The following is a 27,350-nucleotide window of genomic DNA, read 5'->3' as shown; positions in this document are numbered from 1 at the left end:
AGAACGAGCTTAGAAGAAGTAACTGCTTTGAGAATCATTGTTTTTTCTTTTCTTCTCTCTTTTTTCCTTCTTGCAAACAGAGGAATTTATTTTCGAAAGAAAATGAAGATGAATAAAAAGGGAGGAAAACGGGTTTTCCTTTTTGAAAAGCGGTGGCAGGGAGTGTTGGGATAGGGACGTGTATTATAAATAATTAGCTGCTCATGACGCATGTTCAGCCCTTTTTTTTATTGAATTTAAAAAATTAATTTTATATTTTTATTTTAAAATTATAAATTTAATATTAATAATTAAAAATAAATTATAAAAATAAAATATCTTAAATTATTTAATATATAAAATGTATAACATAAATAAATTAAAAAGGAATTTGAAAAGCGGTGGTAGAAAGTGTTGGGATAGAGATGTGTATTATAAATAACTAGTGGTTTAGAAATAAATTTAAAAATTTATATCCAAAACCTTCTTTATCTTTATCTATAATATTTTTATACATTATTCTTTTTTCCAATTATTCTTTATAATGTAAAATTATTATTGTCTCACCGTTATTATTATATTATTTTATTTTATTTTCTTTTCTTATTTTCTTCTTTTATTTATCCTAATCATAGTTAATTACCACTCTATTATTATTCCAATTCTTATTTTTATTTATCACTTTGATCTATAACAACCTATTGTATTAATTTTTGAATTATAAAAAATTTGATAAAAAAATTCTTTTCTTCTTAGATTTAGATATCTAGATGTATAATTATTATATAAATTTATTTTATTTTTTATATTTGCTTGTTAAGTCATATTTTGTTATTTTAAACAAAATTTAAGATATCAAACATTTAAATTTTTTGTTAATCAAATTATCAAAATTTGTCAACAATTATAAAAAAATAATATAAAATATATTATATCCTCTTAGAAGAGTAATATTATATGGACATTACTATTTTAACTACTATTAACATATAAAATTAAATATAAAAAATTTATATTGTTGAATATCTCCCATACTCTTAATACTATTTGTAATAATTTTTAATCTTTTTCTAAATTTAATATATCAACTTCTATATCTTTAAATAATAAAATTTTTAAGATTTTTTTAAAGTTTTATTTAATTTCAAAACAAAATAGGAATATCTATATTGTTATTTTTTTCTAATATTTTTAGAAAATTAATTTTTATATTTTTTAAATTATAAATTTGAGATAGAAAGTAAAAATTTTAATAAATAATAAATTATTAATAAATAAAAATAAAAATAAAAATTTTATAAATTATTTAATTTTTTAATCAAGATAAAAATTTATAAAAATTTGTAAATTCATTTATTTTTTAATCTTATTTAATTTGAATCAGATATAAAAATTTAAATTTAAAATTTTTTTTTCTCACATAATTTTAATTGCTAAATTTTTTTTATTTTATATTCAATATCTTATTTCATTTTTAGTTTCATTATTCTTTTAAAATTTTAATTTTAATTTTTATTATTTATTTTTTATCATTTCTTCCGTATACGTATTTATCATTTTTTTTCATTGAGTGAAAAAAAGATAGAGAGAGAATAGTACATATATTCCGTAGAATAAAAAAAAGACAACATAGATAGAAGTTATGTGTAAAATAAAAAAATAATTGCACGAAGAATAAAAAAAAATTAACTAATAATTATATTTTTGACTAATTTTTAAAATAATAGTTATATTAATCACTAATTATTAATAGAGTTAAAATAAAAAAACAGAAATTAGACACCAAACTCTCCTCTTCCTTTTATATATTATTATAGATATTATTCTTTCAAAATTATTATTTTTATTTTTTTTCTCATGATATATATATTTATTATTTTTTTTATCAAAAAAATTGAGAGAGTATTATACGTACTCCATAGAACAAAAAAGTTAGAAGTTATATATAAAATAAAAAGATAATTATAAAAAATACTAAGAAAAATTAATTAATAATTATATTTTTGATAGTTTTTAAGACGATAATTATATTAATTATTATTTATTAATAGAATTAAGATAAAAAAAACAGAAATTAGACACTAGTTTTTTTTATTTTCTTTGTATATTATTATAGACAGGGAATATAAGGAAGTTTAAACCGTTACATTTATGATATAGCAGAAAAGCAGAGATTGGTGAGATGGAAAGGGCGCGTTTTCTTTGTATATTATTACAGATAGAGAGGATAAGGAAGTTTAAACCGTTACATACAGCAGAGAATCAGAGTTAGAGATTGGTGAGATGGAAAGGGCGCGTGGCCAGCTCGTGGTCTGACCGTTTTGTCTAATGAACTGCCAAAATGTTTGGAATCTTTTCGTTTTTTATTTTTTTTGGATTTGGTCCACTCAGCGTTATTTACTTTATTTTATTTGGCATATTTAGGTGGAGAATACTGTTTTCTGACTTTATAATAGCTCATTTTATTCACAGATGGAGGTGATTCGTACGACAACAAAAAAAAGAAAGAAAAAGACAGATTCTCTGCTATCTTTTGATATACGACAATTATATTATTAAATTATTGTCAATTTGATTATTTGATTTTGATGTATGATTAATCTAAAAATAAATTATACTATCTTAGTAATTTGGTGATTATTACTCTGTTTAAAAAATAATTTTTAATTTATTAAAAAATTGAAAATAAATAATTTTAAAATATTTAATATTTATTATAAAAACTAAATTAAATAAAAATTAAATGCTACATAATAAATAATATAGAATTGGTCTACTATGATTTAGGATATTTTTTTATACATGACTTTATCCAAAAGTATAAGGAATACTCAAGAAAAATATTTATAACCTACGCATATTGACACGAATATAGGAGACGATGCAATAATTTAAAATTTTTATAAGATATAGAGATACATTATATATATATATATATATAATATAAAATATTTTTAGATAAAATTATAATGATATTTTAGTATTTTATTAATATTAAAATATATTTGTGTCCGTGACTTGGCTTTGAGGTACAGGTCGTGACGGCTGGAAAAAGTGCTGATGATGTTTTTTTCGATATACTGTACCGCAAGTTTTTTTTCGTCCGAAACAACCTGGAGTACCTGCAAACAGGGTCTGCCCCAACCTGTCCTGCCCTGCCGCGTCTAGGCCCGTCCTATAAACGGGGCGGACCGGCCTGTCCCGCCAACTAAAATGGATTCAAAATGCTAGCCCGTCTCGCTTTATGGCGGATTGGCAGGTCGACGGACTAGCCCGCTTGATTTTTTTAAAAAATAAAATTCATTAAAATTAATTAAAAAATAATAATTAAAAAATCAAATACAAATAAAATATAGTCAAATTATAATATAATTTTTATTTTTTTTATTTTTAACTTCAATAAAATTATTCAAAATAATATTTGTCAATAGAATCATCTTTATTTTAAAAAATAAGTCACATAATTTGAACATATATACAAAATTGTAAAATAAAATAAATAAAGTTAATAACTAAAAGAAGAATGAAAAAAAAGTGTTTAAAAATTCTATAATTATTAATTTTATAATAGTGATCACTCTTTTATTTAATAAAATAAAATAAAATAAAATCTTCGACCCGGCGGACCAGCCCGGTCCGGCCCGCCAAAACCCGTCAATTTGGCGATGCGGGTTTGGCGGGTTTTTTAAATTTGGCGGGCTCTAAATCCTAGCCTGACCCGCCTTTTTTAGTGGGTTTAGCGATTCGACCCGTTTTGCCACTCCTACCTGCAAATGCAAAGAAGACTCCAATGATTAAGTAAGTTCGTGACTATGAATTAATAATATGGATGACTTTAATAATATGTTTCACTTTACTAGTCTTGGATGACTTTACTAGTGTTATTTGTAACAAACTAGGTGGTGTTCCTATTTTTCTTGATGTAGCCAATTTAAATAACACGTCGGCGCTAGTATTCTCATTTTTTATTGACATGTATAATTTAAAAATTATGAAATTGCTCAGTTAAATGTTTTGCTTGTGTATAGTATTGTTCTAATAAAGGTTTGCGTACCTGAAATACGTCGTTTACTTATTGTACTATGAGTAGAGAGTCACAATAGACTTTGATGTGTTGTACTCCGCGTAGGCCGGTCAGGAGTGCTTCATACTCGGATTGGTTGTTGCTAACTGGGAACATGTATTTTATTGATTGTTCGGTTGAGACCCCTTCTTTATCTTTTAGAATGATCCTAACTTCCCCGCTATCTTCGTTGTAGGCTCCATCGATGTATAATTTCCATTCCGGATAAATATTCGAGGTAAATTTCGCAACGAAGTTGGCTAAAACTTGAGACTTTAGTGAGCCTCGAGATTGGTAGTCTATATCATGTTCGGATAGATCAATAGTCCATTTCGTTAATCTTCCTGCAAGATCGGGCTTTGATAGAACTTGTCGCAGCAGTTGATTGATCCGAACTATGATTTTGTAGCTTTGGAAATAATGTCTGAGTTATCGTGCTGTGATTACTAGAGCATAAGCTAGTTTTTCAATAGTTGGGTACCAAATTTCTGCATTCTATAAGATTTTACTGACAAAATAGACCGGACGTTGCTCCCGACCTGTTTCTGTGATAAGGGCAGATGAAATAGAGTTAGCAGAAACTGAAAGATATAGGTAGAGTGGATTACTATGTATTGGTTTTGTTAATATCGGGGGTGATGACAGAATTTGCTTGAACTCGGTGAAGGCCACTTCGCATTTGTCCAACCACTCAAATTTGTTTAATTTTTGTAATGTGTTGAAGAAGTGGGTTGATCTTGCCGCCATTACTGGCAGGAACCTTGACAAGGCTACCAGTCTTCCAGTAAGCTGCTATACTTCTTTGATTGTTCTCCATGACTTCATCTCAATGATTGCTTTGCATTTATCAGGGTTCGTCTCAATGTCCCTGTGGCTTAGCATGAACCCTAAGAACTTTCCTCCTTGCACCTCGAAGGTGCATTTTTCTGGGTTTAGGAGCATGTTGTACTTTTTTAATTGCTGAAAGACTTCTTTAAGGTCAGACAGGTGTTTTTCTTCTGTATCTGACTTGGCCACCATATCATCTACATATACTTTCATGTTTTTTTCTATCTGGTTCTAGAAGACCTTGTCCATTAGGCGTTGATAGGTAGCCCCTGCATTCTTGAGGACGAAGGGCATGACTTTGTAACAGAAATTTTCATGGTCGGTTATGAAGGTCGTCTTGTCCTCGTCTAATGGGTGCATGAGTATTTGGTTGTAACCTAAGTATGCGTCTATGGATTTTAGTATCTGGTAACAGAACGTGTTGTTGACGAGCTTATCAATGCATGGTAAGGGATAGGAGTCTTTCAGGCAGGCCTTGTTTAGATTGGTGAAGTCTATGCACATGCGCAATTTTCCTGAGCTTTTCTTTACCATTACCATATTTGTCTGTCTGATTGAACTTCAATTACTTTTTTGGTCTCTAAGAGAATGAATGGATATTCCTTGAATATTTTTTTTTGGTTGTCGAAATGTCCAATTAATAGAGTTTATTCTAGTATTTGATTTGTAAATCGTTGGATTTTTCTTACTCATTGTTGAATCGTTTTGATTTTGACTTAATTTAAATCCAACGATTTTTTGGAATGTAAGTAGCACTAAAGTTGGGAATTGTTTTATTTTTTCGTTTATAAATAGAAAAATTTTGATGATCCATTTTGCTCTTTCTTTTAAAAAATTTATAAACAATTTTGTTCTTGCATTTAAAATCCCGAGAACCTGAAGAAAATGATTTTCTAACCAAGATGTGAAGCGGATTTCTCGGATGAAACCTGCACTTAGTAGTTTCTGTGTCTCCTTGGTGGCTGTGTCTGTTTTTTCTTGTCCCAAGTGCCTCTTCTTTTGTTTGATTGGCCAAGCCTTGGGATCTAGGACAAGCTTATGGCTGATGACTTCAGGGTCTATCCCGGCATGTCAGCTGGAGTCCATGCGAATAGGTCGGCATTCGCTTGAAGTAATTTGGTGATTTACTCTTCGTATCCTGCAGATAAGACAGAGCTGATGTTAGTGGTTTGACTTTCATTATCAGAAACTCTTACCTTATGCAAATTGTCGATTGGAATGGGACGTGTTTCCTGATAAGTCCGAGGATCAAGCTCGGCTAACCCTGGTATATCATCGGTATTATATACCGAATTCACTCTGGGCGTTGGTTGTTGTCTCATTTTGAGTCCAGCATTGTAATATTGTCTTGCTTCTTTTCTGTCTGAATGTACTGTCACTATGGTTCAATCCTGCGAATGAAACTTGACACACAGGTGAATTGTGGAGACTATGGCTCCAAAGGCATTTAAAGATGGTATTCCTAATATAATATTGTAAGGATTAAAGCAATCGACAATTAAGTACTGGATGTCTAAAGTCTTTGAGTGAGGATACTCCCCTAAGGTTGTCCTCACCCAAACGTAACCTGTCACTGGGACTCTTTCTCCATAAAATCTGACCAACTCACCAGAGGATGGTTATAGCACTTTGTCATTCAGTTGCATCTTTTTTAAGGTAGATAGGAACATAATATTGGCACTGCGTCCGGGGTCTAGGAGGACCTTTCGAATCAAAAGGTCTCCTGTTGTTACAGAGATTACCACATCTAGGTTAGGGGAATTTGGAAGGCAGACACCTCGGTTAGTGTGTTATCCTATAACGTCAACATAGTTCGTTAGCTCCTTTTTCTGGCCAAGCTCATCTCTCCGCCACACACAAATTCTCTTGAGATATAATTGATGATTTTCTTGGGTGGTTGATTATTCTGCTATTGGTACTTTTCAGTGTCTACTTTCTTATGTTCTGCCTCTTTTGAGGTTGATAGGTCTTTTTGTATCCGGTTGCTGACATACTTATCCAACAGTCCTTGCCGTGCTAGTTTTTCTAGCAAGTCCTTGGCCACCATGCGCTGGTCCGGGGTATGGCCGAACTTCTGGTGAAACACGCAGTGCTTGATTTTGTCCACATACCTTTGATCTTGGTATGTACTTGCCTTGCTTGGCAGCTTTATTTGTTTGTTGTGAAGGATCTCCTTAATTATGTCTTCCTTTTTTGTGTTGAATTTGGTGTAGGAGTTGAACTTTGGAGTGAGCTTGAAGGGTTTCTTAGGCTCTTTGTTAATGTGAGACCTTGTTTGTCTCTCTTCGTCTCAGTGGGACTGTGGTATCTCCATCAGTCGAGCTTCACGGAGTTCTTCGATATTAATTAGACCTGCAACCTTTTCTTGAAATTCTTCTAATATTCTCTGCTTGGTAACAACAATAGCCTCTTGGAATTTTTCTGGGCGAAGACCGCTCTTCAATGCTTCTAGAAGGTCAGCCATTCTCTTGACCTCTACCAAGAGAGTAGCATCATTCATAGCCACTAGTTCTTCATTAGTGGGAGGAGGGGTTGCAGATATGACTTCTTCGGCCATAATCCTACAAAGAAAAGGTAAAGCAAGAGGTATGTGGGGTTAAGTCTAAATAATTTCGGTGCCATGGTGGACGCCAAATCTTCTTGTGTGGGTAGCCAACTCCAAGGTATAGTTTGTCCTGCTCAATGCTTGAACTCGCTTCTCCTTGGATTGGGTGAGACATACGTCGGCTTTTCCAAGAACAGTAGCAGTGGACACCTGCAAAAAAGCACTCGAATGCTCAAGTTAGTAAAAGTAAAAGATCAAAATGAATAACGTACCTGTGACCTAGAGAGAGTCACTTGTATTTATAAAGTTGTTGTGTTTAGGACGGTTATAAGTATTTCCAAAACTGCTTTGCAGAGTTTTAGTTAATTATCTCGTGACCTTATTTAGAGAGATTTGCGAAGAGATTCATGTGCCGATTTGGGTTAGCACATAGTTGTTTGATTTTATAGGATAAGTCCGTTAGGAGAGCAAAACACGTACTCCACGTACTCTTGATATAGCACATGTTTATTTAGTTTTAACTGATTCCGATTTATAATTTTACCTGAGCCGAATTATAGCCAATAGATCAAAATATAAATTATTTTTTAAAATTATTTTTAAGTCTTTTTTAATTATATAAAGTACTTAAAATATTTTTATTTTAATAATTAATAATATATATTATTTCTAGACTCATTTCAAGAATATATATTAAGAATAAGGTTAGACACGCTCACACGTGATACTATTTAGTTGTGTCTATACAATTCGATAAATTTTTTTTATTAAAACACGGTTAGATAAAGAAGACCGCATATATTAGATGAGTGTCGATGAGTGTCATGCTTGATCCGCGAACAAAACAAATAAAAAAGTGATTGTATTTCATAGAAAATTACAAACCAGTCAAAAAGACAATGATAGTATTATTTAGTTAACATAATAAAAAAAATCTAAATTAGGATAGTTAGCTATTTACTACTAATAAGTATTAACACATAATATTACAGCCTTATTTTTTTCTAAAAAAAACTCTTAATCCACAACTACTATTTAAGTATTTATTTATACATGCATGATTTTATAAACACATTTTTCTTACCCTCTAACTTCCCCTTCTATCTCTTTCTCTCTCTTGGAGGATGGTTGGGAATTTGTTTTGTGTTTCTAATTTTTGAATTGGATAATACTCTTATTTTCAATTTGATATATTAGACAAATTCACTACATATACCGAAAGTTGGGAAAAAAATTGCACTCTAGTTATGCCGAATTATTTATATATCGTTAATTTTTTAAAAGTATAAATATATTATACTTTTTTAATAAAAGTTAAATAAAATGAGGGGTATCAAATGATCAAATCAATGTCATTATCGAATTTTGGCCAAAAAAGGAATTCACAATTTACAATTGAAGTTCTTTCCGATGAAGGAGGTTCACTATACTAATTAAGTTATAATATTGTTGTTTCATCTATATCAATGAAGCAATGATACAACATCACTCAGATCAAATCAAATAACCATTCGCCTTTGTCTCCAAATTATTATTCCCCTGATATTTTGTTTTGAAAAGGCACCAAGACATAGAAAAAAGGTTCATGTTAGGTGGCAAAAGAAGAGTATGTAGTTCAATTGGGACAGTGCCAACAAAGTGCTCACCGAATTCTTGTGTGAATTTGATCTTTGGTGAACTTCAAGAGTTCATGCATTTATGCATTTATGCATTTATGGACAGGGGCGGAGTTTTTTATGGGGTCATGTCTCTCCAAATATTTTATATAAAAATGAGTGATATTTTTTTAAATATATTATTTAACTAATTTGATTGTCTATTCTTTCAATAAAGTTATTTATGTGTATTTAAAATTCACATAATTCATTCACTTGGTAATATTTTATGCCAAATTTAGTATAATAAACTTTGGGCTTTAGTTTTTTTACTTAAATGAAGTTTTACAAATGGAAGAAAAAAACTAATATACTATAATAAACTTTGATAATTAGTTTTTTGGCAACAATTTAATTTAATGTTATTTTAAATTTTATTAATTTTTTAAATTAATTTTTAGATACAAAATTAAGATATTCAATAAATGTTAGTGTTATAATATTCAAAGTTTTAATCTTTTAAGTTTCAAGCTAAATTCTAAATAATTACAATTTCATGTATTATCTTTGAAAAATTAAATAATTTTTTTATCAATTTATTTTAATATTATTTTATATTTTTCTATTTTCTTAATTAAATTTTTTATTAATAAAAAATTCAAATTATCAATTAACGTGTATTATAATTTTTAATATTTATCATTGTAATGATAATTTCTTTTACATATTTAATATTTTATATATTCTAATTTTTTTACAAATATAATAATAAAAATTAAAGAATTATATCTTTTTTAAGAGAAAGGCTAATGTTCAAGAAAAAAAAAAATAATCTACAATATTAATATCTATTGATAGTTCCACTACTCTAATAAATCATAAAAAAAACGATTCAATGCAAGTCTATAATCTTTAAAGGTTCAAATAATAAAAACTAATTAATAAATTTGGTATTATTTGTTTGATCTTATTTCTTGAAATCTTAAAAATAGTTAGTTTTAATTTTGACAATATCACTAAAAAAAAAAGATAAAATTAAAAGATGTTATAATAAATAATATCAATATAAAAAATATTTATATAATTATTATTTATCTGATACAAATTATCCAACATGATTTCACTATATTTAGTTTAATATTATTTCTTTGTAGCTAAATAAAAATATAATATATTATTTTTTATTTTTTAAATTGTATGTTGCCCACTCAAAATTTCTGTTCAAACTCCGCCACTATTTATGAAGTTTCTTTCTAAATTTTGGGTTGGCAGGAAAAAAAATTATTTGAGATGTAACTAAATTCGTGTATATTTTAATTTACTTTGAAGTTATATTTTACTTTTTCTTCTATTTTTTTTAAATATCTTCGTAAGTTAAAATTTGTAAAAATAAATAATATCCACGGAAATTTAACTAAATTATATAGATAAATTTTGATATTATATTAAAATTGAGATGTTTTAATTTAAATAAAAAATTAGTTTAAAAGGATTAAAACTTCTAAGGATGAAATTAAGAAGAATTTGACAGATTATAAATATATTCTCTCAAATTTTAATTTTAATTATATTAAAAAATGTGATTTTATATTAAAGTAATATTAGAGGACAGCAATATTTGTGATTAGTAGTCATCAACTAGTTATTAATGATGATTTAATAGTGTGAGATTGGTGTGAAATTTTATCTAATGATTCATATTTCTCTGCTAGTTACATGTTGGCCAAAATATAATAAAATTGATGGCCCCTAAACTTTTTTTTTTATATTATATAAAGATAAATTTATTGTAGACGATCTAAAATAAATTTTTGTAAATATTACAAAAATTATATTTTTTGACGATATATTTTAATTTGATAAATTAAAGATTAATTTATAATAAATTTATGTTCTATTTAAAAATTCATTGTTGATTAGTGACCAAAATAAAAGAAATAAATCTATGCCATTAATTCTGATGCATAACATTTCAAAATAGCTTACGGTTGATGATCTTATCTTGTTTGAATATGATATAATAAAGAAGTGGGTTTATAATAAGGGAAAAAAACAAAGGAAGAAAGAGGTGCGTAAATGATTTGACAGGTAGTCGATGCTTATCAAGAACAGGGTGAAGACACAGTAGAAGCTAAAGAGTAAAGAGCAAACTCGATGGGTGCAAAGAATAAAAGAGCAATCGATTCCTCAAAATATTTAATAATCTTCCACAGAGAAATTATCATATTCATAATAATCACTAGTGCTTAGTGCCACGAGAGATCATGAGATCTCAGACATTGGAGTGATCCGATCCGTTCGTTAATCCGACAGAAAACGATGGGTGAATTATTTTCTGTAAAATATTTTTTTGGTTGATAGGTTAGATAACTTTAACTTTAGACATTACAATATTATAAATATATCTATATTAGTCTAAAAATTATTATTCGTTATTTGATCTCATTTAAGTTTTGAACAAAAATAGTTATTTACGAAACAAACGAATTGTTTCTGTTGTGCCAAAATTTTGGCACAAATAATTGATGTCAAAAAAAATTCTACAGTTAAAGCTAAATATTAGAAATGCATAAAATATATTATAGTTAAAGAAAATAAGAATGGGTTAAATTTAATAATCAAGTTACTTTATATTTTGTGTTTAAATTTATTTGAGGTTAAAGATTATATAAGATCTAAAATTATTTGAAATTTAAAACTATTAGGAATTTAAATTTACTTAAGATTCAAAACTACTTAAAGTTTAAGACTATTTGAAATATAAGGTTATATCAATTAGTTTAAAATTTTTTTTCTATAAATAAGATTAGTTTCAACAAATTAGGAGAATTTTCATTCATTCACATACTAAAAATTCTTAATTACAAACACGAAACATGAGTTACGAGTCTATGTAAGTATTGAGAGATTCTATTTTCTTTTTCGGTCATTTCAATTATGTTATTTTTTTTTTATGATTTAAATTCTTCTTTTATTTTCATTCAAACTCTTATCAATTTTTGTATATTTTAATACAAGCTTTGCAATTTTCAATTTTTTATTGTTTGCACTTGTTCTTTCTTACTTTTGTTTTATATAATTTATTTATTTGTTTGTTTTTACATTTCTATTTGATACGATCTCTAAATTCTAAGAGCAACCCACAAAAGAAATTGTATCTGCTCTCCAAATTGAGATCTTGATATAAGCTTAATCAACACCTCATGTCGAGGTCAAAAAAGCAAAATTCAGTCGAAACAGTTCTTATCTACTACTTGTTTTCATTCAAATTTCGAATACAAATATAATTACTCATAAAACAAATGAATTATCATTATGTCAAGATTTCAATCACTCTCTAAAATATTTTTATCATGCATTGCATCATAAACCCTTTTTTTTTTATGAGATTTTATGTTTTTTGTCGGGAATATATAATTTGTTTCGTCACGATAAAAAATATATCATTTTTTATGCTGCATATGAGTGTATATAACAAAAGAATAAGATGGGAAATATAAATTGCAATACTATGGAATTAAAGAAATCGATGCCTCCAATTTTTTGTTTAGTTGTACAATAATATCTAAAAATTGGATCTATCGATTTATGTTATTTAATTATTATTTTTTTAAATTACAAATTAGATTGTTCGATTTAAGTTTTTGAAAATTAAAAAAATTTTAACCTTGAAATTGGCCACTCTAATTTTTGTTTAAAAAAAAAAGCATTTAAAAATTAAAATCAGGTCCTCTAATTAAATAAGCATTTTATCAAACACATGATAGGCATAAAAGAAAAACATCATAAATTGCAAGAAATAGTAACAATTACAACTACTCGATCAATGCAAGAAAGTAATAATATCAACTCAATTAAGTATAAATAAAACATCAAATATCAAATTGCATTAAAAGAAAATTAGAAATTCAACAATTGTTCATAAACTAAAATAAACAAAATGAAAAAACTAACAAGAAAAACTAGGCAAAATTGAGAATGTTAGAGAATCATTTTAGATAAATTAGTATAATTTATATTTATATAGCATATCTGTATATTAATTGTATGATTCTATATTTTTATTACTTTGATTCTTCTAGCGGCTATATATACCCCTTGTACATTGTACTTTCACACAACTCAATAATACACAAATTCCTTCTCCAATTTAGTCTCTTGTTTCTAACATGGTATTAGGTTCTTTTTTTTCTAATGAAAACTCATTCATGTCTCCTTTGTATTATCTTTTCTCGTCTTTGTCTACCACTACAAATGCACCTTCTATCAATACTGCTAATGGTTCCCTCTTGCACGCGATACACAAGGGTTCTATTTTCCAGTCAACTCTTAATCTCCCTGATACTTATTATGTTCCTAAATTGAACTTTAATCTTATTTCTGTTGGACAACTTGTTGATCTCGGTTTTGATGTGAATTTTTCTATTTTTTGTTGTCATGTACAAGATCGTCGGACGGGACAAATCATCGGAACTAGACATAAGGTTGGAAGGTTGTTTGAACTCGAGAATCTTTATATTCCTTCTGTGCCAAATCTTTGTGCTGCTTATTTACCATCTACCTTTCACTTATGGCATCAACGTCTTGCCCACAGCTCTTTGGGTAAATTGCGTCCTCTTGTGTCTCAGGGTATGTTGGATCAGGTTCGTAATGAGTCTTTTGATTGTATTTTTTGTCAAACCGCCAAACAACCTACTTTATCGTTTCACAATAATTCCTTGCTTGGTTTCCTTTTGATCTTATCCACTCTGAGTTTGGGGCCCCGCTCCTACCGCTTCTATGGGAGGAGCTCGATACTTTGTCATTTTTATTGATGATTATTCACGCTTTACTTAGGTTTATTTGATGACTAATCGTCATGAGTTACCTCAGATTTATATTAACTTTGCCATTATGATTAAAACTCAGTTTTCCAAGGTCATTAAGGTTTTTCGATACGATAATGCTATCGACCGTGATTCCAAACTTTTAGCCTTTCTTGCAGAATAGGGTACTTTGTCTGAGTTTTCTTACCCTAGTACCTCTCAACAAAATGGCCGAGTTGAACGTAAACACCGCCACATTCTTGACTCTGTTCATGCAATGCTTCTTTCTTCTTCGTGTCCTGAGCGTACTTGGAGTGAAGCTGTTCTTACTGTTGTTCATGTTATCAATAGACTTCCTTCTTCTATTCTTGGTAATGTTACTCCCTTTGAGCGTCTTTATCATACTTCTCCAGATTACAGGTCTCTTCGAGTTTTTGGTTGTGTCTGTTTCGTTCTTCTTCAGCCTCATGAACATAGTAAACTTGAACCTCGAGCTCGCATGTGTTGTTTCCTTGGTTATGGCACTGAACACAAGGATTATCATTGTTGGGATCCTCTCTCTAAACGTATTCGTATATCTCGTCATGTTGTCTTCTGGGAGCATCGCATGTTTTCTCGATTTTTCTCCTTTGAGTCTATTCCTCCTACTCAGTCACCTTTCTTCACTAACCCCAATGTTGACCTTTTTCCTAGTGATGATTCTACAGGTTCTATCTCGGGTCACTCTCTACAGCCTCCTGCTCTTCCGCCTTCTCCATCTCTCGATGATTTCAGACCGGACGACAATCCTGCTCCTACCGTCATACCTCCTCCTTCCACTCGTTCTTATAAGGTAATAAATCCACCTCTTCATCTTCTTGATTATCATTGTTTTTCTACTATTCTTCATCAACATGAACCTAAGTCATTCAGAGAAGCCTACACAAATCCAAATTGGTAACAAGCAATGCAGGAAGAAATACAAGCACTTGAAAAAGTACACACTTGGGAATTTGATTGATCATCATTCTATTCAAGAAGTTGTGGGCAGTAGATGGGTATACAAGATCAAGACTTGCTTTGATGGCTCTATTGACCGTTATAAGGCACACTTAGTTGCTCAAGGTTGTATGCAAGAGTATGGTATTGACTATGAAGAGACTTTTGCTCCTGTTGCTCGTCTTACATCTGTTTGAGCTCTTCTTGCCATTACTGCGGTCAAAAAATGGTCTCTCAGTCAGATAGACGTGAAGAATGCATTTTTTAATGGAGATTTAAAAAAGAAGGTCTACATGAAACCACCTCTAGGTTATCCTTGTCCTTCTAGCAAAGTCTGTCTCATTCGCAGGGTACTTTATGGTCTTAAGCAAGCTCCTCGTGAATGGTTTGACAAGTTCAACACCATTATTTGCAATCTCGGTTTCACTTGCAGCCCTCATGAGAATGCACTTTTTATTCGTCGAAGTGAACGTGGAGTTGTTCTTCTACTTGTGTATGTTGATGACATAATCATTACTGGAGATTATATTGATGGTATCTCTGATCTCAAAGCTTCCCTTCACCGTACCTTTGTGATGAAAGATCTTGGTTCTCTCGGTTATTTTCTTGGTCTCGAGGTCATATCCACAGATGATGGCATCTATCTCTGTCAGGCTAAGTATGCTTCAAATCTTCTTGCTCACGCCAGAATTACAAATAGTTGCACTGAGTCTACTCCCCTTGAGCCCAATGTTCGATTTATCCCTATGGATGTCACTGTTTTGGATAATCCTACTCTCTATCGACAGTTAGTTGGAGGTCTTATCTACTTGACTTTCACCCGACCAGACATCGCCTATCCTGTTTATGTACTTAGCCAGTTCTTGTCAACTCCTCGTACTACTCACTATGCGACAGTTCTTCGCTACATCAAAGACACCCTATTTTATGGCCTTTATTTTTCTGCCCATTCATCTTTGTCCCTTCAGGCATACTCCGATATTGATTGGACTGGTGATCCCACTGATCGTCGTTCTACTACTGGTTACTGTTTGTTTCTTGGCGACGCTCTCATTTCTTGGCATGCTAAGAAGCAAATGTTCACTGCTCGATCAAGCACAAAAGTTGAATACCGTGCTCTCGCTGATACCACTACTGAGGTTGTCTCAATTTGTTGGCTTCTCAAAAATTTGGGTGCTCCTCAATTGTCTGCTACTGATATTTTTTGTGACAACCGCAGTTCTATTCAGATTGTCCATAATAATGTATTTCATGAACGCACAAAACACATTGAGATTGATTGTCACTTTGTTCGGCAACGTATTCTTATTGATGCTATTCGTCTCATCACTGTTGGAACACTGGATCAGACTGCTGATATCTTCACGAAAGTTCATCATCCGACTTGTTTCCGAACTCTGTTATCCAAACTCAAGATGGTATCCTTAGCTCCCACTTGAGTTTGAGAGGGGATGTTAGAAAATCATTAGAATCATTTTAGATCAATTAGTATCATTTATATTTATGTAGCATCTCTATATATTAATTGTAGAATTCTATTTTTTATTACTTTGGTTCTTCTGGTGGCTATATATACCCCTTGTACATTGTACTTTCACACAACTCAATAATACACAAATTTCTTCTCCAATTTAGTCTCTTGTTTCTAACAGAGATAATAGAACAAGAAAATGTAAAGAGAACTATTCAAGAATAAGAATTAAAATATACATCTAAGAGAATTTAACCTAAAATTACCCTAAATTATAGAAAAATTTTTTCTCTTCAAACAAATTAGACCACCCAATTTGATTAATACCAATTTAAAAACTAAATAACTACATGTCTAAAAAAAATATCAAGACTTCTAATAACAACATATTACACGGATTTTTATTTAAATAAATATTTTATTTTCTGAAATAAATAATTAAAAAACTAACAGCAAAGTCGGCTGTCCCCGCATAGTGTCATATCGTGTCAGTCCGTTGATGTCTCGATCACGTGCATCTACGTGTCATCTTCGTCTTACTCGATAATATGGTCAGAAAGGAGTAGAAGAGTGGAGAAAATGGTGAAAAGGTTCAAAATGGGACTTAAAACCTTGCTGTAAACAACATTTACATATAGGCATTCTCCGATCTTATCTCGTTTACACTGTAAACGTGATATACATGTGTCACGTGCACTGACCTTATCTTATTTACAGTGCAAACGAGATATGTGCAAGCTTATCTCGTTTACACTGTAAACGAGATAAGATAAGACTAAAGGACGTATTTTCGTAATAAATTTTATAGTTATTTATTTCAATAAATAAAATATTTATTTAAATAAAAAATCTCATATTACACACTTTTTTTGTACTAGGAAGGTTCTAAGGCAAAAAAAAACCCGAAAGAAAAGAATTACAAAGGACGGAAATATGAGATCGCACAACTATCAGTAAAGAGATACATTTAGATTTTTCTAGGGGGTTCTTTAAAGAACATACTTTCTTTTTCACCATCCAATATCAAGTTAGCTAACCTATTCGCTATCTGATTAGACTCTCTGAACACATGTTAAAACTTTACTCTCCAACTATTACTCATCATATCCCGTATTCTTCGCAGAGAATGAGAAAGAGTTGGATGACGCATGGGAGAATTTTTGATAAGCTTGACCTCCTTGATGAGAATCCGATTCTACTATTAAAAATTTGATTTCTTTACTCCAAGCAATTTTCAGCCCCACTTTTATAGCATTAATTTAAGCTTTTATGGCCTTTGCATTACCCAATCTTCTAGCAAATTTTCACACCCAACCACCATTTTCATTCCTTAGAATAATTTTTTTTATCTTAAACCGTATCTGATCATTAGACGCATCTTGTGTTGGGCAGACTATACCACGTGTAACATTTTTACCATATTTTCTTTTTCACCATCCAATATCAGGTTAGCTAACCTATTCGCTACCTGATTAGCCTCTCTTAGCACATGTTAGAACTTCACTCTCCAACTATTACTCATCATATCCCGTATTCTTTGCAGAGGATGAGAAAGAGTTGGATGACGCATGGGAGAGTTTTTGATAAGCTCGACTGCTCCATGAGAATCCGATTCTACTATTAAAAATTTAATTTCTTTACTCCAAGCAATTTGCAACCCCACTTTTATAGCATTAATTTCAGCTTTTATGGCCTTTGTATTATCCAATCTTCTAGTAAATCTCCACACCCAACCACCATTTTCATTCTTTAGAATCTTTTTTTTTTTTTGGTCTTGAACCGTATTTGATCATTAGATGCATCTTGTGTTGGGCAGACTATACCACATGTAACGTTTTTACCATACTTTCTTTTTCACCATCCAATATCAGGTTAGCTAACCCATTTGCTACCTGATTAGCCTTTCTGAGCACATGTTAGAATTTCACTCTCCAACTATTACTTATCATATCCCGTATTTTTCGTAGAGGATGAGAAAGAGTTGGATGATGCATGGGAGAGTTTTTGATAAACTCGACCGCTTCTTGAGAATCCGATTCCATTATTAAATTTTTGATTTCTTTACTCTAAGCAATTTTTAGCCCCACTTTTATAGCATTAATTTCAATTTTTATGACCTTTGCATTATTCAATCTTCTAGCAAATTTTCACATTCAACCACCATTTTTATTTCTTAGAATCGTTTTAATTTTTAATTTTTTATTTTTTAGATCTTAAACCGTATTTAATCATTAGACGTATCTTATGTGGACAGACTATACACATGTAACATTTTTAGTAGGATTTGTGTTTTGAGTCTGATTCCTTTTTTTTTTCCTCTTGTTTGTATTTGTTACGCTCATTGCTCGGCCTATTTGTTGAAAATGCACTTCACATCATTAATACAGAAAAGAAAACATTGACTTCAAAAGCTGAAAGAATGGGCCTATTGTGATAGAAATCCCATAGCATAAAATTAAAAAGAGAGTAACTCCCAAAACTTATGGTCCAAAAAGCTAGTAAGTTTTTTTCTTACATACATCTCGATTAATGATAAAATATTAAAAATGAATAAAAATATTAAATTAATAATAAATAAAATTTATTACATAATAATCATAAAATATATAAAAAATTTAAATTAAATACTTTTGTGACAAATTAAAATATTTTATATTATGTGATTGAATATTAAAAATAAATAAAATTTATATTATTATTTAAAATAGTCAAATAATTTATTAAAAATATAATTATTCATGTGACTCCTCTTATTAATTTTAACTTTTAAAAGAAATAATATCATGATGTAGTATTAAAGTATCTATAACTTAAAAGATGTAGAACTTAATTCTTGTTGAATGTAAAAAAAATGCTAACCTAAACTTTTATGATTATTTTAGCTAAATAGACTAAACTATATGTTACTTTTTTTTGTCTTTAACTATATGTTACTTTAATCTTACATGCAAAGAAAGTGTGCATCTAGCAGGAAAAAAAGGTGTCATTTTTTTTAAATTGAGAGTATAAAATGTGATCTTTAATTTTTTATTTTTTTATATTTATTTTTAGTTTCACTTATAAAATTTATAATAAAAGATCACATTTTACTCTCTCAATTGTTAAAAAAATTGAGAGAATCCATTCCATGTATTTTACTATCTAAAATGATATTGTCCCCTTATTTATACATAACAAAACACATTATTAAAAATAATAAAATACATGGATAATTTCATTTTATTTTGTATTATTTATTAATTAAAAAAACAAAACATATTCATTATCTATTATAATAAAAGATTAATTGGTATACTTTTTTTCAAGACTAATTAATCTGAACTAGAAATTCTCATAACTTAATTGTCACTTCATTAAAAAATTTAAAAATAATTAACATTTCCTTTATATTTTCAATTAAATATTGTTTATGATAAGTTTGACTAGTGTCATATATATCTAAGACATTAGAAAAATAAATTGGAAAAAACATGCATCTCGAAAATGAATCTGTCCATGATAACGATCGAGAAGGAGAAGGATGCTCATTTAATGCCTGCATTGGAGGCCTCATGTGTTTCCTCTTAACGTGGTGAGATGTCTGTTTTTCTTCAACAATATTTTATTGTCTTCAAAACTATCGTCATTTCACACAAACCAAACGACAACCTTCTAAGTCTCACCTTAGCTTCATTCCGAGGTCTTCAACTTTTAGGTCATACATACATCTCTTAGTTACAGCTTATCTAATCTATGTTTTGCACGTTCCCATATTAATTAAGAGTTTTGCTTAGTATATTTATTAAAGCGTTGAATATTAAAAAATAAAGATAATTCGTAATATATTTATTGAATAAGTTTTCTCTTTTATTTTTTTTTACTTTTAATATCTTTGTGAACATGTTTTGTTTTTTTATAGTTGATCAGAGATTTCAAGATAATGCTACCATTCAACCTCATTAGTAAAACACTATATATACCACTACTTCCTCTAGTAACATTTTGAGACATTAAAAACAATTTAAAGATAGGAGACCGTCATACCAGCATTACCATGAAAGGAGAGCTGTTTTATTTTGGAATCCATGAAATGAAAAAAGAACTCTTTTGAAGTTTGAATCATGTGATGCAATTAATGCAGGGAAACCTTAGGGTTTGTACCACACTATAAATACAACTCTCAACAACAATTATATCTCTACTGAAAGGAGCCTAATTTATAATAATCCCTACAAATTAATTACATGTCAGGAATCACATTAATATCTTGGTTTGAGTATCTATACATTATAGAAAAATTTTATGATGTCTATTATTTAATGTGCAATCCCACTACATTACCAACAATATTTCTGTCAACATCTGCCAACTCTTATTTATAAGTGTGTTTAATAGAAATGTCTTTGTGAATGTGTCTAATAAAAATGTCTTTTTTATAGCTGTGTTTAATAGAAATATATTTATAGATATATTTTTTGGATGTATCTCTTTATATATGTGTTTAAAATATAATAATTAATTATTGTTGGCAATAAGTTGACAGATAATATGTTGATACCCTATGTAAAATTTTTATTGAATTTATTTTTTTGGATTTAACTAACATGTGTATTTAAGATACATGATAAAATTATAAATTAATTTTTTTATAACAAAATATAAAATTTAAATTTTTGATGTATTTATTGTACATTTATTAAAAGAAAATATTTAAAATTTTCTATTACTAGAAATTTAACTTGTGTCTTCAGGTAGCATTTAATTGTATCTTTTTTGAGATAAAAATACAGAGATATAGATATTAAAGATATGAATACAAATTATTAGTGTATATATATTGTGTTTGGTAAAATATTGAACAAGACATAATAAAATTAAAAAAAAGTATATTTTAATAAGGGATAAAAATATAAAAAATTGATAAGAGATAAAAATGTAAAAAATTAATAAAGAATAAAAATTAATTGTGTAAAAATTAATAAGAGATAAAAATATAAAAAATTGTGTTCAATTAAAATGTTTTTGTGTCTCAATATTTTAGAAAAACACTAAATATATATATTTTAATTTGTATATATCTGTATACTAACGTGTGCATTTAAAATTTGTCTTAATAAATAAATACTGAACATATATTAGTATATTTATATCTCTGTATCTATGTCTTTAAAACTAAATATTATATTAAAATACATGTTAATTAAATTTTATTTTTATAATAAATTTTTAATTTTTATATTTTTAAATTAAATATTAATTATTTAATCTTTTTAAACAATTATACATCAAAGATTTACGCACCATAATAAACATTATGGAGTATATTTGCATAACTGCTTTTCAACATGAGTACCTATTACTACTAGGCAGCATATATCATAAACTTCTGCAGCCATTGGGACCAAAAAAAGAAGGGAAATCTATATGATCTCATATGATCTTAATGACAATGGACTAAATGAAATATAACATATTACTGCGTGCAGCAGCGGGTACACAGCAAACAATGAGCTGGGCGAGGAATCTTTGATTTCTATCTGTTTTATTTTAATGTACGTATATGAAATCAGAAAGTTAGACGATAGAGCTAATCATAGAGTTTATGATGAGACTAGGAAGACAAGAAAAAAAATTCTAGTTATTAGCTTCCGTAAGAAATAATATGTTAAAAAGAAAATATATTGAAAATAGATCTCAAAATATTGATATACTAAACACATGCATAAAAATATTAGATATTTTCATAACTTAATTTCAGTTTAAAAAAGAAGTAATTAAATTGATGCATTAGTGATAAATAGATGATTGATGAAAAAATAAAGATAAAATTAAAATTGTTATAATAGACTTTTATAAAAATTTGTATCATCAGAAAGTGTCACTTTTAATAAATTTTTAGGATAAACTAGTTAATAAAATACAAAAAGAGGAAGCAGCAAAATTAAAAAAGATGCCTTCGGCCGAAGAAATAAATGATGCAACTGAGATTGCGAGTCGTTTAAGATTTCTACCTGTAATGGTTACAATATGATCTTCGTTAAGAAGTATTGGGGGAACATTGGTTCTGAATTTACTAAAATTGTCATAGATTTCTTTCAATCGGTTGAGCTACCAAGAGATTTTAATGTTACATAAGCAATGCTGGCTCCAAAGTTTGTGGGAGCGAAGGAGATTAGAGATCTTCAGCCGATTAGCATGGTAGGATATGTGTACAAGGTCACATCGAAGGTGTTGGTGTGGAGAATAAGAAGGGTAATAATGCCAAGTTTAGTAGGAGAGACTCAGAGTAGTTTTGTAAAGGGAAGGAAGACACATGACGGGATTTTGATTGCATGTGAAACGGTAAGAAGAGATCGGCAATAATTAAGCTAGACTTCAAAAAAGCTTACCATAGAATAAAGTGAAAGTTTTTGGATATTGTACTTCAAAATATGGGTTTTGGACAAAGATAGAGAGGGTGGATCAAGTAATGTGTATGTACGTTGTCTATGTCGGTTCTGATAAATGGGTCGTCATCTAAATCTTTTAAGATGGAATGAGGCTTAAGATAAGGTGATTCTCTTTTTCCATTCTTATTTGTTCTTATTATTAATGTTCTTCATAGAATGGTAGAAGAGGCAGTAAAATATGGAAGGATATCTCATTTGTTGGTTGGAAAGGACAATATTTAGTTGTCTCGCCTGCAATTTGCGGATGACACCATACTCTTTTATCCTCAGAAAGACTATCAGAAACTACAAGCGACTTCTGCAGTGTTTTGAGATGATGTTTGGTTTGAGTATTAACTTTGATAAATTTAGCTTGATTCCGGTTAATTGCGAGCAAGAGTGGTCATAAAGGATGTCTATATTGCTAGGGTATAAAGATTTTTGTTGCCAGTCAAATATCTTAGTATTTTTTTGAGAGCTAATCCGATATTGGTCAAAACATGAAAACCAATTATAGACAAAGTGAAAGAGAAACGCAACTTGTGGAAAGTCAAAACGCTTAATAAAACTGGTTTTACAAGCTGAAATATTATCGGAGGACATTACAAGTTATAGTTTCACTAGTTCTATTCGGAAGAGATTGGTACTACCAAGACTTAAGTTATTCGCCTTATTTGTATTAGTTGGCAGGTCAATACTAAGGAGGGATTAAGTAGATTTGGCATTATTGATCAAGATGATAATATTTGTATTTTATGTAAAAAAGATACTGAAAATAATTATCACTTATTTATTGGGTGTGAGTTTATTTAGTAGGTATAGTGTGTATAGTTAATTGTCTATAATAAATTATGATCTATACCATAAACAATCAAACAACATTTTGTGAGAGGGATACACCTGGAAACAAAGAAAAACTTACTAATAGGTGGTTGATTGACTTTTTTTGCTATTATTTAAAATACGTGGTTGAAAAGAAATGACAGAATATTTAGAAATTAAAAAATAGATGTATTGAAAATTATCAATAAGTCGATTAGAAGTTATAAAAAATAGACTAATTTTAATCTTTTTAGTTGTTAATGATAATATTAAAGATGATTATAAATTAATCTGTAATTGTTTGACGAGAAACTATATTTTTTAGTTATTCTACTCTATTATGTTAAATTTTTATTTAAAAAAAAATACGTATATGATTGATGCATTATCGTTTGTCTATTATATAGAAAAGAAAATTAAGATTATACACCAAAAATAAATGATTATATATCTATCATATTTTTTTGTGCAATAGATTTTCTCTGTCTTAATCTTAATAGGTTTGTTTTGGTAAAGAGATAATTTAGAGTTTAGAACTTTTAATTACCTTTTTATACAAATAAGGAATCAATTCATAAAATTTGGGACACAAACATTCAATTATTATGAACTTGTTTAGTATTGAATTGGGTTCTAGATAAAAAAAAGTTCTTCAATAGAATAATACCTTGCTTCTGATTTTGTCATAGCTTGTTGGGAAGTTTCTGTGTTAGTAGGGGAGAAAGGAATTCTATATATATGGTGCTCCTTAATTAAAAGTTAAAACCCTTTTTGAGTAAGATCCGATAAATGAAAATATTTTCTTTATATAATGCCATGAGGAAAGTATCATCCCAGGGTTTCAGATAAGCCTAAAAGCCTCTTTTGTTTCAGCTGTTTCAGTTAGAAAAGCCTATTTTCGCGGATACAAAACAAGAAAATAAAAGGCCGTGTGGCAATAATTTTTAAAGTTTATTAGTTTGGTAAATTTTTTATTTTTTGAAAGTAATTTATAAAAATTAATTTTTAAAAGATGATTTTTTTAAAAAATAGTATTTATATTTGATAAATTAAATTAAAAATAATTTTTAATAAATACAAACAATAATAATTATATTTAATAAAATAGCTTTTAAAATTTAAAAATATTATAAAAGACATAAATCTAAATGTTAAATTTAAAAAGTAGTTAATATATGATTTTATATTAAATTTTTAAATTTTAAAAAATACAGGTCAACTTTTAAAAAATTTCACCTTATATAAAGAATAAAGAATAAAAATATAATAATTTTTAAATAAGTTAAATTATTATATCATTTTATAAATTAAATCAATTTTTACATTATATTTTATATTTTAGTTTTTAAGAAAAATTAATAAATAAAAATATCTCCAAGATTTCGATAGAAAAATTCGTCTCTAGTTCATTTTTTGTTAGGATAATTATCCAAATCAGTTCTAAATTTTTTTTAAAGCAGACATTTTAGTTTTTAACAAAATTAATACAGAGATCAATTCCCAACAAATTTTTTGGGACTAAAATGTATGCTTTTAAAATCTTTTGGAGACTGATTTGGATAATTATCCAAATCAGTTCTCAAAAATTTTTAAAAAAGACATTTTAGTCTCTAACAAAATTAATACAGAGATCAATTCCTAACAATTTTTTTGGGACTAAAATATACGCTTTTAAAATCTTTTGGAGACTAATTTGGATAATTACTCTGTCAAAAAATAAACTGAAACTGGCGGAGTAAAACTTTGAGAATATTTTTGTGTATTAATTTTTTTGAGACTAAAATATTCATCTTTAAAATTTTTGAGACTGATTTAGATAATTACTCTTAAATCAAATACAAAAATAATTTATTTCAAGCACACCTTAAACAATTCTGAAAATGAGAATTCCGTTACTAAACTATTTTGAAAATTAAAATTTAAAAGAATGGAATAATAGGGATCTAATTCTATACATTTTAATGATAAAAGTTTTAATATAATATCATAAAATTATTTTTTTTCCAAAAATTAATTATTTGCTAAACTAAAAATACCTAAATTATATATATATATATATATATATATATAGGTAAATTTATTTTTTATTGTAGTGTCTAAACTGTTTAATTTGCTTTTATAAATAAAAAATAAAATATATAAAATAAAAATAAAATATTTAAAATTTATTGAATATTATTTATTTACACTTTTTAGTAAGTTAAATATAATGTGATAGGCAGTATAACATTTATCGTGTACTATATATATATATATATATATATATATATATATATATATATATATATATATATATATATACAATAAAATGTGACTATTAAAAGCTAGAAGTTACACTTATAATTACGTATACTACTGCATGCGTGGTTAAAATGATGAATAAAATTTAACAATGAAATTAAATTGAGGGTGTGAACAGTGAAGTGTACGGTACTGTCAGTGGTAATATACAGGGTTCTAAATTTGTCATTAATATGAAAAAAATATATGGTTTTTATATCAAGGTTCACGAGACTAATAATAATCTTCAATTCCTAACACAACTTGTCACAAAGAAATTCTATTTCTTGGACAAGCTTGAATTTGATTGATGCGGAAGATCTAATAACAACCTATTCAAAGTTTTGGCTATGACCGAATTGAAGAAGAAGAAGAAGAAGTAGGAAAAGAATATATATGATCGTTCCACGGGGAAACTATCTACAAAAGATTATTGTTTTGTTTTTATTCATTCAAAATTAAGATTAATCATGTCAAAATCTAATATTGAAATTTAATATTTCATTGCTTGCTATTTAATTTGCTACTAGTTACGTTCGACAATAATAATTGCCATTGGCCTTTAAACTAAAATTAAATATTGATGTTGATATGATCTCACTTCATGAAAATTTTTCCCTCTCTCATATTGAGCTACTTGTTCTTTTTATAGGATCAAACTTCAGTAATTAATATATATAGCCTTTTAATTTTTCCTACAGTTCTTATATTATGAAAAATATTAAATTTAACTGGGTTGTATCTTACATTATTATGTACATATATACTTGTAGTCATTGAATTTATGTTAATTCTACTTTAATTTGAATATAATTTTGATGAGTTTGACCTTCATGAATAAATTTTCTCCTTCTCTTTTTGATTGAGGAAGATCATATATGTTCAGCTAGTCAATGAATTGAGTCAAACTAGTTAGTTAGCTATGTATATAACACACAAATAATAGGGGTCTATATAATATAAATGGAAGAGTTCACAGAAAATTATACTATTATTATGGTAGTAGTGATAAGGTTGGTTGATTAGAGAGTTGAAAGAAATTTTGATGAGTGCAGTCACGTGAATGTTTTGATGTTAGTGTGTAACGCACATTCATGTATATATGTTGAGTCTCCTATATCCTTTAATGGTAGTAGCAACACCATAGTTAGTCAAACAACGTGTAAGCCATACTTGCCAACTTGCCCATAACACTCACTGTCTTCATTTGGTGGTGGGTACGTTACTTAGTTAATTAATTATTATAATTTATAACCATTAGTTTTAGTTTTGTTTCCTATTCAATTCGAATGTCCACCACTAAGACATTAGTAATTTATTTTTTTTTAAATATTTGAAAGACAACAAAAATCAATTAAAAATTACTTTAGTTTGTATTTATCAATTAGATAGTACGGTAATAAATACATAATTATAGATGTTATATGCATAAAATTATAGATATTAAATTAAATAAGATAATTTCAAATTATTGTCTTTTTAATATTGCTAATTATTTTTTTCTTCTAATTTAGAATAACTAATCTTCAAAGGATAGATTTTAGAAGAAGCTTAATTTAACTGAATAATAATTAAAC

The 27,350-nt window shown here is 28.4% G+C and overlaps 3 protein-coding genes across 3 annotated transcripts in view; 2 read left to right on the top strand and 1 right to left on the bottom strand.

Annotated features, from left to right (window-relative positions):
- LOC130940458 (ferritin-4, chloroplastic-like) overlaps positions 1-132 on the bottom strand; it is a 2,297-nt gene extending 2,165 nt beyond the window's left edge. Inside the window, exon 1 of the mRNA XM_057868588.1 lies at positions 1-132. This exon is cut by the window's left edge and continues 276 nt beyond it. Within this exon, the coding sequence (XP_057724571.1) occupies positions 1-38 (38 nt within the window). The 5' untranslated portion in view covers positions 39-132.
- A 13,086-nt stretch (positions 133-13,218) lies between these two features.
- Positions 13,219-13,999, top strand: LOC130939384 (uncharacterized). Its single transcript, XM_057867494.1, has 2 exons — positions 13,219-13,653; positions 13,919-13,999. The coding sequence occupies exons 1-2, from the start codon at positions 13,219-13,221 to the stop codon at positions 13,997-13,999; spliced, it is 516 nt and encodes a 171-aa protein (XP_057723477.1).
- A 1,087-nt stretch (positions 14,000-15,086) lies between these two features.
- Positions 15,087-16,232, top strand: LOC130939383 (uncharacterized mitochondrial protein AtMg00810-like). Its single transcript, XM_057867493.1, has one exon. The coding sequence runs from the start codon at positions 15,087-15,089 to the stop codon at positions 16,230-16,232; it is 1,146 nt and encodes a 381-aa protein (XP_057723476.1).
- The last annotated feature ends 11,118 nt before the right edge of the window (positions 16,233-27,350 follow it).

Source organism: Arachis stenosperma, chromosome 7, assembly GCF_014773155.1.
Source record: "Arachis stenosperma cultivar V10309 chromosome 7, arast.V10309.gnm1.PFL2, whole genome shotgun sequence".
NCBI lineage: Eukaryota > Viridiplantae > Streptophyta > Magnoliopsida > Fabales > Fabaceae > Arachis > Arachis stenosperma.
The sequence above is the reverse complement of the archived record's forward strand: the minus strand, read 5'-3'. Positions and strand labels throughout refer to the sequence as shown.